The sequence below is a fragment of the Thermobia domestica genome, chromosome 1, assembly GCF_964235325.1.
Source record: "Thermobia domestica chromosome 1, izTheDome1.hap1.1, whole genome shotgun sequence".
In the NCBI taxonomy this organism is placed as follows: Eukaryota; Metazoa; Arthropoda; class Insecta; order Zygentoma; family Lepismatidae; genus Thermobia; species Thermobia domestica.
The window spans coordinates 240119273-240134363 of record NC_137454.1 but is presented as its reverse complement, the minus strand read 5'-3'; the positions used below and the strand labels follow the sequence as shown (position 1 = coordinate 240134363).

The window sequence follows — 15091 nt, the reverse complement described above, 5'->3', positions numbered from 1 at the left end:
TTCTTTACAGTTTGGAATCATGTCTTCTAACAGGAAACACGTTATGCTAGACCTCAGGCAGAAACTCGAAATTTTAGATACGTTAAATCGAGGTTCTTCGCAGAAAGCCATTGCTGCTGAGTTCAGTGTTGGATGAGCAACTATTTATGACATTAAAAAGAAAGAACTCAATAATCCGGCACTTCCGCTAATCCGACACCCATATGTGCCAGGAATGACCGGATTAGCGAGAGTCTAGTGTAGTTGAAAGTAATCATTTCCAGTTTCAACATTTATAGTGGCAAAAAAATAAAAATAAAAAAAATATAGTGACTAGTGTGTGGTGTGTGTGTGCGTGTTTAAATATGGATTCAGTGTCAGAGGAACTAGTTCTATTTTTGATCTTATTACTCTATTGCAACCAGTACTTATAGATACACTACTTCAGATTTGAGTATTGAATTTCGATGGTTTAAAAATCTACCATAATTTTACACTGTGAAACGAAACTCACTTATTTACATACTTCATGCAGTTTCAAGTACAGTTACTTTCAAATTTTTGTATTTTGTCTAGACACATGAAACAAGGAACAGACACGCAGAACAGAACAACGATTCAGCAAATGTATGACTTATGCACATTCAGCGATTTGTCGTCTCAGGAACGAAGGAAGATGGAAAATTGCCTTCTTCAAGAATTCTCCTTATTTTATTTTGGTCCGCAGTATATTATAACCAGAAATACCCATATAGTTTGATCCTCGTCAATTCCCCTCTCCCCGAGCTAAATCCAAACAAAAAGGGCGGTATTCAGAGAGAATTCATTAATCGAAGGGTAGACACAGACTAGTTAGTAAGTATACTAAGTCTGTGCTAAGGAAGTGCACTTTTTGGTATTCAGAGTCTACTTTGAGTACAACTAATATGATGATTTGGGTATGATTAACTTATAGAACCCCAATGCATCTGTGAGTAAAATAAATGTGGCAACTACGGAAAAGTAGATGAGTGCATGCGTAGTCTGTAAAACTGAAAATACATGAATTACGAAATACGAAATGTTGTGTCGCACGCTAAACCATGGGTAAAAGATTAGGCTCTGCTCTAGATTAATTAGTCACATTTGATTAACTTCGTCCAATACTAAGCCCTAATCAGAGACTCTGAATACAATTTTGATAACCATCCGTTAGTCAACACCGTAGTAAGGTGTTAATCAGACGTCAAAACGACTCTGCATAAGGCCCAAAGGGTTTTTTACGAGATTAGAACTGGTGAAAATCTACCTGAACACTAAATTTGCTCTTCTATGTGACTTTTATAATAGGATTCCAAATTTTTAACAGCCTTACTCAAGCCAAGCCTTCTGTAGGCATGCACAAGTTTGCATTTACACGGCTACAAACCAAGCAAAGGCTATAAGCATATAGAGCCTATATTTGTTGTTCCTCGATTGCAAGCTTACTACAGACTCGCAACAACATACGTAATATAAAGTTCACCTTAACATTTCTTTAGTATGCCTTCACACTAAATACTATGTGCTGCTCACGTGAGCTGCAGCTGCTAGCTTTACGTTGTCTTAAATGTATGGCCTAACAGCACAATTACATAGCAGTCATATGCCTATCATGTTCCCTCAGGTACATGGGAATGTGTCCAGTATGTGCCTTATGTACCTCTGCGAGAGAAATCACATGCATGGCAAGTGATAGTCACATTCTATGTCCGCCCCTAGGCACATGCCTGACATGTGCCTGGGGAACGTGCCTAGTATGTTTCCCATGCCGTAAGCCTCAATGAACCACAAAATTACTTCCCAAAAATATGTTAAATCGCCTATATGCGTAATGTGTTTACATTAAGGTGAGTCTAAAAAGCACTTCTAACAAGAAAAAAAATGTACCGCAGGGTGGGCGCGAATCACCAACCTTTGGATTACTGGTCGCATGCTCTTCCAACTTGGCCACGAAGGCAATGAAGAGAACGTCGCTTGTAGAGGGATAAATTGTTTAGGTCTTTTGAATTTGGCTAATCAGAGTGCTCCTTTAACCGCGTATATTCGACGATAACCGGTTGGGATCAGATAAAATCTGTTCGCCATGTACTTTTATAACAAAATGACAAGTGTCCATTTATTTTATTTCATGGTTCTTCCATATTCAGTTTCAAATGATCGGCAACAGTTGCCATCTAATAAAGTTGATGTGTTTGTTGCTTCTAGTACACAATCACTTAAAAAAAAAGCAACAAATGCATGAAATGTGGGAGATGAATTTAGAGCACCTAAATGGTGCATGCGTAGCACATCTTGTGCTGTTAGGGTATCTGAAACAGTATGTACCTAAAGGACGTACCTAGAACATGGCAGATATATGTCCCAAGTGACGACATAAAAACAAATGACTTAGAGTGCGAAACTGAGCCAGGTAAACAAATGCTATATTTGTGGTACATAGTTTCAAATATCAATTAGGTGTATCAAGTATCTAAAACTGTAGGTAACAGAAGCACATACTTAGCACATGACTATCGTATGTACCAAGTGTCGGGTACCTAAAAGGTAGCTGGGACACGTAAATGGCACATGCCTAGTACGTCCTATGCTGTTAGGGTACTTACCGTAGTAAGTATCAGTCATATATTTATATGAGTTATACTACAAAATAAAACTGAACTCAGGAAAATAAAACGTTCGTCATACTGTAAAATGAGCATTCTTCCACTCTTGATCGATTTATAGGATGAATGCACATTGTTCTATATCTTCTTTTCTTTTTTTTCTTGCAATTTATCATCGCCAAGATTAAGCTGCAGCTTCTTCTGATTCCACCTTGGCTGCCATTTTGGTATCACGATCTTTTGAGCGGCTCAGAAGTATTCAATGTCTTCACACTACAGGTTCACATGAGCGGCTCACGTGAGGGCTCACAAGATCTAGTGTAAAGGCGCACTTAAACTGACAGATCTGTCAGGCATACTTGACAAGGCCGTACACGAGAGAATGTCTAAGGCTAACAAGGAAACCGATTGAAGTGTAACACGAAATTGTGGACGAGTTTATGTGCAAACGAAGTGTTTTTTGTGTACATTGAAACCCATTAGAGGAAAAAACTCTCAATCTCAACCATTTTGGAGATATACCTGGTAGAGGAATAAGAGGAAGGCTGACTCTCTGATACTTTGCGAATTTTTAAATATGCAGCGATAGTACAAGTAAAAGAGACTTTTAAAAATGCCATATAGCAAAGCCATATACAGAGAGAATTTTAAGAGAAGACAGAGAGACATATACAGAAGGTTAAGTCTATCAAAGGAAATTAAGGGGAAACCTAGACTTACCGCATACATGCTTGCTCACTGGAGTTACCACACTCACAAACACAGAAACACACACATTATTTTATTAATTAGTTGTTAGCATCAGTCGTTACCGGGTCTTAATTCAGAACCCGGATAAAAAGAGAAAAAGAAGAATGTTCTTAAACGAATATCTTCACAGCCATTCCATTGCCCGGGAATTTATCCTTTCCTTTTATGTAAGCCCACATCAATATAGATAACGAAAAGTAACACCATTATCACTATTGTTATGCAATCACGCATATCTGATATGGCATATTGGTTGCAAATAGGCAAGGCGTTCCAGAACATGTTAAATCCGTAAATCCAACAGAAAAAAACGTGCATAACTGTATTTATTTATTTACCAATGATCCCCGAGTAGAAAATAAAAACAAAATCTTTCGTACGCGATCGAATCTTGTGAACATTTATCTGTGTACAAAATTTGATGTGTCTAGGTAACACCTATAAATGAGAAAAGCTGACGACAGACTCACATATTATTTATTATATTTTTATATGTAAGACGATTCTGAACTGCAATAATCTTAAGGAATTTGCGTAAGTCACATTAAACTATTAGTATGCCCACCTGAAAAAATAATCAGTAATTAGATAAGTGGCAAATACAAAAATAAAAGAAATGACTTTTACTCTGACATTATTACAAAGATAATTACAAAATTGTCTTATTCACAAGTCAATCCAATATTTTTTTTTCTTATTCTTATCTCTGTAGGATTAAAGTGAACCTTACCTTATACAGTGTCAAGAGATTAAAAAAAAAAAAAAAAAAAAGAAGGAAACCTACGGGCTTCGATGAGTAACGAAAGCAAAAGGTAAGTACTCATACATTATTCCACATTATCTTAAAACAAAAACCATGCTTTAAAAAAATGAAACGGTGGTGAAGAAGATAAACTTGTTTTATTTCATAACCTTATCATCTTCTAATAGGACCCATACACGGTTAACGGTTTGTGCAAACAGTTTGACCGTGTATGCTGCTGTATGAACTGTTTGCGCAAACGTTTGTGCAAACATTTTCCACATCGAACTCGTTCGAAAATTGTTTACACGAACATGATGTTTGCGCAATCACATGGACCATGTATGGGCATGTTTGTGCAAACACGAGATTTATTTCCGAGTAGGAGGCCTAGTATACGAACGCTTATTTCTTGCGTTGTGGCGTCAATGAATAGGGTTCAAGAATTCTGGAGAGAATTTATTGAACTTTATCGAAATTTATCTGAACCGTGGAAGGTAAAGAGTGAAGATTATAAAAACAGGAATCTGAAAATTGCGGCCTCACATGTTTCTATAATAATTTGTCCAAGCGTGTGTGGTGCAACGGCTGTTTCAAATTTAAGTCTTCCTACGTGTTTCCGCACACAAAATAACGCTAAGTGGCGAAACACCTCTGATCGGGAGATATCGCATCTCTCATATTTGTATTCTGTTTTTGAATAAGAGCCGTAACCGATTCCAATATTTCACCAAATATAGTTGAATTCATTCGTAAATAGGTCCATAGTAGAACTTATCTCAAGCTCGGCAACTAAATTTTGATGACTAAACTAGACCGTTTCTTGAACCACCCTTTCATCCACACCCTCTTCTTCCTTTTTGGTTTCGCGGGTCTTTCCCTTTCCAAAGCACAAGCAATTACTATCGCTAAACAAGCTGCTTCAGTGGATATGTTTATGCGATCAAACTCAAAATTGAACTGAAGTTTGTGCAAATAGTTGAATCGTGTATGGTCGAGTGTTTGCACAAACATGATGTTTGCACAAACCGTGGATCGTCTATGGGTCCCTTAAGTCAACATTACTGCGATTTTTTTATCAACATCATTTAAGTCAACATCTTTACTGGGATTTTGTTGGCATGATATTCGTTGCCAATCAGTGTCTAGAATGGTATTTAGAACAAGTAATTATGTGGTACATTTACAAACGAATAATATATTTAGTAGGCCTATCATTTATGGTTTTATTTTCTGACTTGATCTCCACACATTAAACTGACAGTGCATTACGAAATTTCTTGTATGTCTCTTATATTGCTTTCTTCTCGATCTTACTGGTTCTCTTCTAGTTTAACGTCCCACGATTATGCACCGAGACAAGACGGTGGTGATGGTAATGAATAAAATGATGGAATGAAGAAAGTGGGAGAAAATGGTAGGAATCCGAGAACACTCACGCGCACGGTGTTTGTTCACCACAAAGCCCACGTGGTGCGAGTTGTGGTCAAACGAGGGATCGCACACACCAAGGATGAGCGTTTTACTACTGAGCCACCACGGTGCAAGCTCATTCCTATGGTTAAGCCTTCCTCTTGTGACGTAGTTTGTAAAATATCATCTCTTATATCTATGCTCGCAATTTTGATACTTCATTTTCCTCGTGCACTTAACGTTGTTCCATTCACATGTTTCCGATAATAAAAAAACAAAATTCATTTAAAGTGAATGTAGTTTAATGTTCTATAATTTTATACCTTGCAGGCTGAAGGAGACAGATGTGGGAGGGGAGAAAGGAGAGAACTCCCAGAGAATCCAACAACACAATGTTACTCACCACGAACTCTCACGATCTGGGATCGAGCTTTGTACTTCCCTACTACTTACTGAAATACCGAATATACTAGGTTTCCTTGTTTACCTGATTACCTATTCTATCTTTTACTTGTTTTTCTGATTCACTTTTGTTTCTCTCGAGGTTCTCCGTTTCCTCCCATGTTCTCCTTCTACCAATTCGTTGATGATCACTTACTACACAGGCTATTGTTTCAGGAATTTCGAGGGATAATTCAGGATACTTGTGTTTGGAGTTGCACTGGAACACACAACGGTTTAACTTCGCCATCTTCAGCCTATAGCGTAGTCGCTGACGCTCTTGTCTTTGGTGTAAACGGTCCCGAGTTTGATTGCCGGTGGGGACACTCGATCGAAACATTGTAAGAGTTTTTTTTAGGCCAGCCATCCTGAGTTTTCCTCACTGACACCAGGCAAATGCCGGGATAGTACTTAACATACAGGTCGAAGGCCGCTTCCTTCCTTCTCCAATCCTTTCTTCCTTCCTTTTGTTCGGTTAGTGCGGTCGCTGAGGGACGTCATCCCTCATACGTGACGGGCTGAAATGGCTATGAATGCCGAAAGCCCAGAAATCCAATTTCTAATCCTAATTCAGCCTATAGTATTTCTGATCGCTTGGTATACTGAGCTCCTGTGTTTCATTACAGGATTTGCACAATTCTTACACAACAAGATCAGTTTCAAGATTAAACATACGCTACGATTGTCAATAATGTGCTGACAGCGGGCAGAGTAACTGGCATGACAACGGGTAGGGTTGTCATGAACATGTTAATACAACTGGGAATTTAAGATTTAAATGTCGTGACGAGAACTATATGACAACCGTACGTCCATTTGAATGATAGAAGTCCAAGCATTGGTGAAGCACATTGCTAGTTGAAAACACATGAGGATAAGATTATAGTTGTAAGATCAAAATGACTCATTGAATTGATATAAGTACTTATCTGTTATCAATGTTTTTGTTTTCCTTTCTATGTAGTCACGCTCACAACTGTGTTCAGCTATTTACGAATGCAAATCAGTATAATTGATGTGCTAGAGGCTAGACGAGGAAGGAATTCGAAGTTTGCTAAGACTCCATCGCCTGGATCAGAATCTGACCTAGAAGATACAACTTGATGAAAAATTTATCCGCAAAAAAAAAAAAAAAAAAAAAAAAAGTATTATTTCATACTTCATTTTCCACTTTATCTGTGTATCTTTGCATCTCTACCTTCTTATAGAAATATATTCACTTCGTATGAATGTGCATGGGTCAGTGACGAAGCCAGAAGTAGAGAAGGTGCCTTATGATGGCTACGTCTGCCACCCGGACTGCCCTCCAGACATATTGCATTGTAATACACTTCAAGTAATGTAAAATTATCCTTTTCGGTATATATATATATATATATATATATATATATATATATATATATATGTAGATGCACCCCAAATTTCTCTATTTCTACGTTTGTCTGTCAAAAAACAAACTACCCGTTGTGAACTTCGTCAATAGAAATGACTCACGCCATTTATATGGTAGTTAACGAAATATTTATTTATGAAATGTTAATTAAATCGCTTGAACAGTGTTTGCAGATATTGTCTGAAAAATCTCATCTCCAAGAAGAAACACTCCGTGATGAATTTTTCAGGAGAAATAATGTATGACACACAATAGGATTGTTAGTGAAATATTTCTTTATGAAATATGAACAAATTCGGCTGCATCATACTTGAGAAATGTTTAAGAAAAGAAAGGAGTAAACTAATCCTTGTGAACTTTTTAATGGGAAATAGCTTTCACAACATTGTTGTGTAAACATGTATTTATAAAATATCAACAAAATAATCTGAGTCGTTTCTGGGAAAATCGTGCAGGAAAAACTAACTCCCGAGGTTAAACTACTCTTTCTGAATTTTTCCTAGAAAAACAACTTACATTATGGAGTTGTAACAGAATATTGAATCATAAAAATATGAATAAAACCGTTAGAGCTGTTTTCGAGAAAAATTACAAGTTTTGTTTTCCATCCTTCAGTAACTTCGTTCATATTTATGGGTAGGCAAAAAACTCGAAAAGCCCCTCTGGAGGATCGTATGGAAACCTTAAATTTAAAATTTGATCTCGTCTGGAATGCGCTATAAGGAAAATCAAAGATAGCAACCAGGGCCTACAGTTGAACGGTATTCACCAGGTTATAGCATATGCTGATGTAAATTTAATAGGGGATGATAGGAGAACAATAGAAAGAAATGCAGAGATCTTATTAAACGCTTGCAAGGACATGGGTTTAGAAGTAAATGCAGAGAAAACTAAATACGTGGAAGTGCGTCGGGACCGTAATACGGCAAATTGTGGATTCGTTAAAATATTAAATAATACTTTTGATAAAGTGGATACCTTCAAATATCTAGGATCACTATTAACAGACGAAAATCATATTCACGAAGAAATTAAATGTCGACTAAAAGCAGGGAATTCGTGTTACTATTCGGTTCAAAATCTCTTGTCGTCGCGAATTCTGTAGAGAAATTTGAAACTTAAAATATACAAAACGATAATCATGCCTGTTCTGTATGATTGCGAAACATGGTCGCTTACTCTGAGGGAAGAACATAGACTGAAAGTATTTGAGAACAAGATCCTTAGACGAATATTCGGACCCAAGAGAAACGGTAATGGGGAATGGTGGAAACTTCATAACGAGGAACTACATAATTCATTCGGTTTACCCAACATTGTTAGGGTCGTCAAGTCTAGGAGGCTTAGGTGCGCAGGTCATGTAGCTAGAATGGAAGAAAGTAGAAACGCTTTCAAAGTCTTGACTGGAAGACCAATCGGAAAACGACCATTAGGAAGACCTAGGCGCAGATGGGAGGACAATATTAAGATGGATCTCGCAAAGATAGGGATACAAAGTAGAAACTGGATCCAATTGGCTAAGGATAGAAGTCAGTGGAGAGCTTTTGTGAACGCGGCATTGAACCTCCGGGTTCCATAGGCCATAGAGTTAATTAGTTAGTTAGTTACGTTGACCAGTGTGGTCTACGCGAATTTACATATTTATATTGGGACGAACGAACGAATGGATGAACATACGGATAGTTTTCCGCGTTGTAGGGGCCTTGAAACGTATAAATCAGTTGAAAATTAGAATTCGATCATTTTTCACGATCACCATCCATTATAATATTTTCTCTCCAATCACTTCTTGGAATGAAAAATGGAAATTCAGATGAGAAGAATCCCTTCCTGAGTATAAATTTTCTTTAACTAGTTTTAAGCGAAACAGGAATTCCTGTTTTGCTGAATATGGCTGACTGTACCAGTATGGGATAATTGGGTGGCCTAAGCGATTAAGCAAAAGAGGAAATGGTAAAACAGAGGACATGTGTTTAACTTAGTAGTTGCCTACATAATGGGCATGCTCAGTTTCTATGTATCCCGTGTAATTATTATATATAAGTAGATGTAGATGGATTATTTGTTTTGGTATCGATGTACCGATGTGTGCTATCCGTGCCTCTAATCCGTGGACTGATCCTCACAATAGCTTTGGTTCAACTTTTTATATGAGGTAATTGTGTTGTGTACATTTCACTCATTGTCCTCCCTTATTTGTGATTTTACTTTTCCACCTTCCTTGTTTTCCAAACGGAAATTTTTCCTGCGTATTTGCTCAATTATTCAGTTAAATTTTCGACAAATCTTGGACTCTATTTCCGCGTGTTACGGCTTCTTACTAGCTTGCAGTTTCTTTCTTTCCATGATGTTAATCATCTTTCTTTTATTTCTTTCCTCGTTTACATTTTCTAGTTCTAAGTTGAATATCCCCTCTTTAAACTCTACAACTAATACACAATTTCTGAAATAAATTTAAGTTATACCTCAATACTGTCAAAGGTGATTCATAACATCAAAATAAGAGAAAAATAGTTCTTGTTGGGAAAACTGGATAGGTTTGAAGCTAAGGTCATCCAAAAGCGTTAGAAAAAACATCGGAGAACGCGTTATCCTTAACACGAGAAACCGTGGAGCAGACGGTCTTTACACTTGCGACTTCCTGCCGACAGATTCTGTGTTTACTGTTGTCAAGGATTACTTTCTGCCCACTTTGAACCCATTTTTAAGTCGAAGCGTATCTGGGAATTCTGTTAGGAGTCCATCTGAGAATTATGCCCTGCGGGGAATCCCTTGCACACTCATTACACATTGCTGAAATAAGCATTTTTGTATGACATATGTGTGATTCTCTTTACGCTGATATAAATGATCACTCCTCATAATCGAAATAATGCATATTGTAATGTATTTTTTCCACTCTTTTGGATGGGTCTAGCTCTGAAATTATGCATTCCTCCCCCCTCCCCCCACAGGTCCATATGAACCTTTTGTCCTATTGCGGTTTGAAGAATTAAGCATCACCTACTACAGTTTGTTGGTAAAGTTCATTAACACTTTGTCTAAATTCCTTTTCATTCCAATATAATCTTCTTTAGAACTCCCGTCAACACTTTCCTGGTTATTTTTCTTCCTTCTTTACTACCGGTATATTGTATTCTACTACCACTACTAAACACTACAGACACATTCTTGCCTTCTTCTATATACTTTCGCCAATTACGGCACTCTTTGTAATTCAATATAATCCCTACTGACTTTACCTTCCTAAAAGCAAACTGTTTCTTCTCTATCTATTCATTTGTTTCACACAAACTTCTACCATTATGTAAAGTGTAATTTTTGCGCATACGATATGAGGCTAATGGCTATGTAGTCTTTACATGTTTCTAGATTCGATATTTTAGCCAAGAGCCGGAACGATTATTTGTTTCTCCCTCTTTTTCGCACATTACTAGTAATATTCAATTGTCGTCTCCAGTTGCCTGTCCATCCTCATTTTGCATACCACTTTCTTAAATTCATATCGCAATATTTGAAAACTTATTGTTTCTTATATTGTTTGATCACTTTTGCTTCTTCAATACCTGTACTATATGTTCGATTCCTTTTCTCATACAAGTTCTCTATCTCTCTCTACATATTCTTTCTATTCTCATGAAACTAACGTGTGCTACCTATCTTCTTGTCCTTATTTTCTTCTTTCATCGTAGTGCCTCCTTCTAGCCTTCGTTCGTTTCCTCTTTTCTCGTTTACTGAAGAAAGTAAGTTCTGCTTAATTACAAAAAATTGGTATTTTAAGTGTATAGTAAAATATATATTTTAATATGATGACATAAAATAAACAATATCAATATATGTTCAGCATTTTAATAAAAGAAAAATCATATTTCACTTTCTTTTTCTCGAAATAAAAGTACACGACTGCAATACATTTTCAAACTGCTTAGAAGCTTGAGTAGGAGTGATGGAAAAGGTGACAGCAGTGTTGCAGTTACTATTTAGCACCTCTACAAGCAGCACAAACTACTGTTACAGCTTCAACTGCGCTGTACTTCCAGTTTGTCAAATGGGATCCAGATACGAAATAAAATATAACTTCCTAAACTGATTGGTCAAGTTAATTGATGATCAGGATATCAAATTTCGGGTCCAGAGCAGACAAATAGTAATAGTAGATATTTATAATAGCCAGAAATAACATTGAAAGGAATGAGTGAATTTCAGTAAGTCTGCAGCTTTTAGTAACTTTCAAAGAATTAATGTAAAGAAATGTGTATTCAATATGGCCCATTTATTTCGAAGTCATTTTAAAGAAATGTGTAGGATTAAGTACCTTAGATAAAAACAGACATAAATCAATTAAATATAAAATAAAATGCATTTACGTCCTATAAGAAACCTCTTTTTCATCCACAGGTGCCTCTCTTGTGAACAACGACCAGAAAATCGCTTGGTGATTGAAGAAAATGAAGATCAAATAAGGCCATCAATTTCAAATGATGCATCATTCACTAAATCTGGAAATCAATGCGTAAGAATTACTTCTTATAAAGTGTTGAATAGTATTAGATTTAAAAATAATAAATTATTTATACACAATGAGAAATAAGTTGACCACATACAATATAAGTATATAGTATGAGTATAGATGTGGCACTTTTGATTTTTTTTAAAAAAGAAAAAAACTTAGTGGGCCTTTTGCAGAGTCGTTTTGACGAATGATTAGCGTCATACTAGAAAACTTATGTTAGTCGAATTCTTTAGTATAGCACTAATCACGCGTCAGAACGACTCTGCATAAGGCCCAATTAGTTTATGGTGAAGTACGAGTAGAATAGAGTAAGTTAGCAACAGTGGAATTGCAATATGACGTACAATAACCTAGTAGTTGGGTACAGTTAGTAGCATTCCGTTCAACCATGTAAAATATATATATATCGGGTGTTGCAAAATAAGTGTTACAACTCTTGGGAGGTGACTCCTGCCACTGAGACAAGAAAAAAAGTTCTCTTCAACTTTCTGCTATCGAACATAGTTTCAGATCTACAAGGTGCCGAAAGCGTGGGAAAATGACTTTCGGACGCCAATAGTTCGGAAACTATCCAACATAAAGAGGGCGGGTAAAAAATTCACTGAAGAAGTCATACCTGCTCTATTGAATTTTGCATGTTTCACAATCCTACCGTGCACGCGCAAGGGATTCCCCAAAGGAACGTAGGGAGTCCCGGATAATCTGCCAAATGAAACTTGGTTAAATAGATATGAATTGATAGGTTTTCTACCAGGTAACAATAATTCGTTTGTCTTAAGTCGATATCTGGAAAAAATACAAAATGGCGGACACCTTTATGCCCGTTGTGTGTGGTTGCATAATCGCCAGATAGCCTACGGATGCTGGCCAACAGTGACGCTCTGAGTATTAATTGTAGCGAATTTGTACTCAAATGCTCTAGAAAGACATCTGGAGTGTCGGTAGAGCGTAACAGATGAAGCAGGGGGATTCACATGTGTGGAAACACTTAACGAAAAATGCCAAGAAATGCGCTCATACTCAGTAAACGTGAGTTCAAAGCGTCGGAAATGTAGGGATTAGCGTCAAGAACATGAAAACCATTGCCAATTCACCAATAATATTTCCTCAAACCAATGCAATATAATGTACACGGTTGCATACCAATAAGGATGCAACAACTAAGGCCAAGTTGAAATTGTGCAATGGACTCACAAAGAAACTGGGTAAACTAAAGGAATGTCACTAGTGGGATCGCATGATCGATATTGAAATGTGGCCAATGTGTGTGTTGATATCAACATGTAGCTAATGGACAAATATCAACATGTCGCACTACTGCTGGGACACCATCTCACGTGCAAAATCTAGGAAAATAATGTTGTACATTCTGCTATTACATCTGGTGCACCTTTTGGTAGAACGTAACTAGAACACGATTGTATCAATGTCCCTCTTTGTTTGGGACATTGCTCCACAGTCGACACAAATGGAAAGAAATCTCCTAATGCATGGTTCAAATTCTGATAGAGCGTGAAAATAACAAACTTGTATCATGCCCCACGTCTTCTGAGACATATGACGTACTCGAAATATAGGAAAATACCTCCAGAAATCTTACATACAGGGCACATGCCAAGACAAAGACGAAAATGAACAGGTTTGGCACATTTAACACTACAGCTGGAACGCCATACATATGGAAAATAAAACGACATGAGAAATAGGAAGAAACGTCTTAAAGTTTTGATTGTTTACAACTGTGCAGTAGGAGTAACAAAATAAAACACACAAGTATGTCGGGAGGCTGTACAAGAGGGCTTGCCAAACAAAGTGGGTACTCCTCAATGAAATGAATACAGAGAAAGTGAGGCTCCTTCGAACCTCAGGGCTAGAACACTCGCTTTTCCTCGCGTGGTCGCAGTTTTCAATCCTACTGGGAGCCCACGGCCTCAGATTCAAGACCCGAGTAGTTATTTTCCTATTTTTCGCACGTGGGACGATGTCCCGGCAGTAGTGGGACATGTTGACATTTGTCCATTAGCTACATGTTGATATCAACACACACATTGGCCACATTTCAATATCGATCATGCGATCCCACTGGTGACATTCATTTAGCTTACCCAGTTTCTTTGTGAGTCCATTGCACAATTTGATCTTGGATTCAGTTGTTGCATCCTTATTATTATGCAACCGTGCACATCACATTGCATCAGTTTGAGGGAATATTATTGGTGAATTGGCAATGGCTTTCATGTTCTTGACGCTAATCATTACATTTCCGACGCTTTGAACTCACGTTTATTGAATATGATTGCATTTCTTGGCATTTTTCGTTAAGTGTTTCCACACATGTGAATCCCCCTGCTTCATCTGTTATGCTCTACCGACACTTCAGATGTCTTTCTAGAGCATTTGAGTACAAATTCGCTACAATTAATACTCAGAATGTCACTGTTGGCCAGCATCCGTTTCTTGCGATTATGCAACCACACATAACGAGCATAAAGGTGTCCGCCATTTTGTATTCGTTCTAGATATCGACTTAAGACAAGCGAATTATTGTTACCTGGTAGAAAGCCTATCAATTCATATCCATTTAACCAAGTTTCATTTGACAGATTATCCGGGACTCCCTACGTTCCTTTGGGGAATCCCTTGCGCATGCACGGTAGGATTGTGAAACATGCAAAATTCAATAGAGCAGGTATGACTTCTTCAGTGAATTTTTTACCCGCCCTCTTTATGTTGGATAGTTTCCGAACTATTGGCGTCCGAAAGTCATTTTCCCACGCTTTCGGCACCTTGTAGATCTGAAACTATGTCCGATAGCAGAAAGTTGAAGAGAACTTTTTTTCTTGTCTCAGTGGCAGGAGTCACCTCCCAAGAGTTGTAACATTTATTTTGCAACACCCGATATATATATATATATATATATATATATATATATATATATATATATATATATATACTGTTTTACTTTTCAAGTAGCAATCTACGAAACAAACTTTAGGGTACGTTGCAATTCATAATTTTTGTTCTGTAGATATCCAGAGGTAATTATAAAAGCTTTGCTACAAAAATACCTACACATACCATAATTCAATGAGCTCTGAAATACAACGTAACAAAATAGCCTATTCAGTAAGATTCAGTTTACTGAGCAATTGTTACTTAAATGGACATACGCTTTTTCGAGAATCGAGACAAGACAAGAAATGTTTACGATACTTTTTGTCTCGTCTCGATTCTCA

General features: G+C 37.2%; 1 protein-coding gene across 1 annotated transcript in view; it reads left to right on the top strand.

The window, feature by feature from the left end:
- LOC145694754 (uncharacterized) overlaps window positions 1–15091 on the top strand; it is a 103052-nt gene that overhangs the window by 11496 nt on the left and 76465 nt on the right. Inside the window, exons 2-3 of the mRNA XM_081771368.1 lie at window positions 4066–4165; window positions 11741–11855. Of these exons, the coding sequence (XP_081627494.1) occupies window positions 4146–4165; window positions 11741–11855 (135 nt within the window). The 5' untranslated portion in view covers window positions 4066–4145. The remainder of the gene's footprint in view (window positions 1–4065; window positions 4166–11740; window positions 11856–15091) is intronic.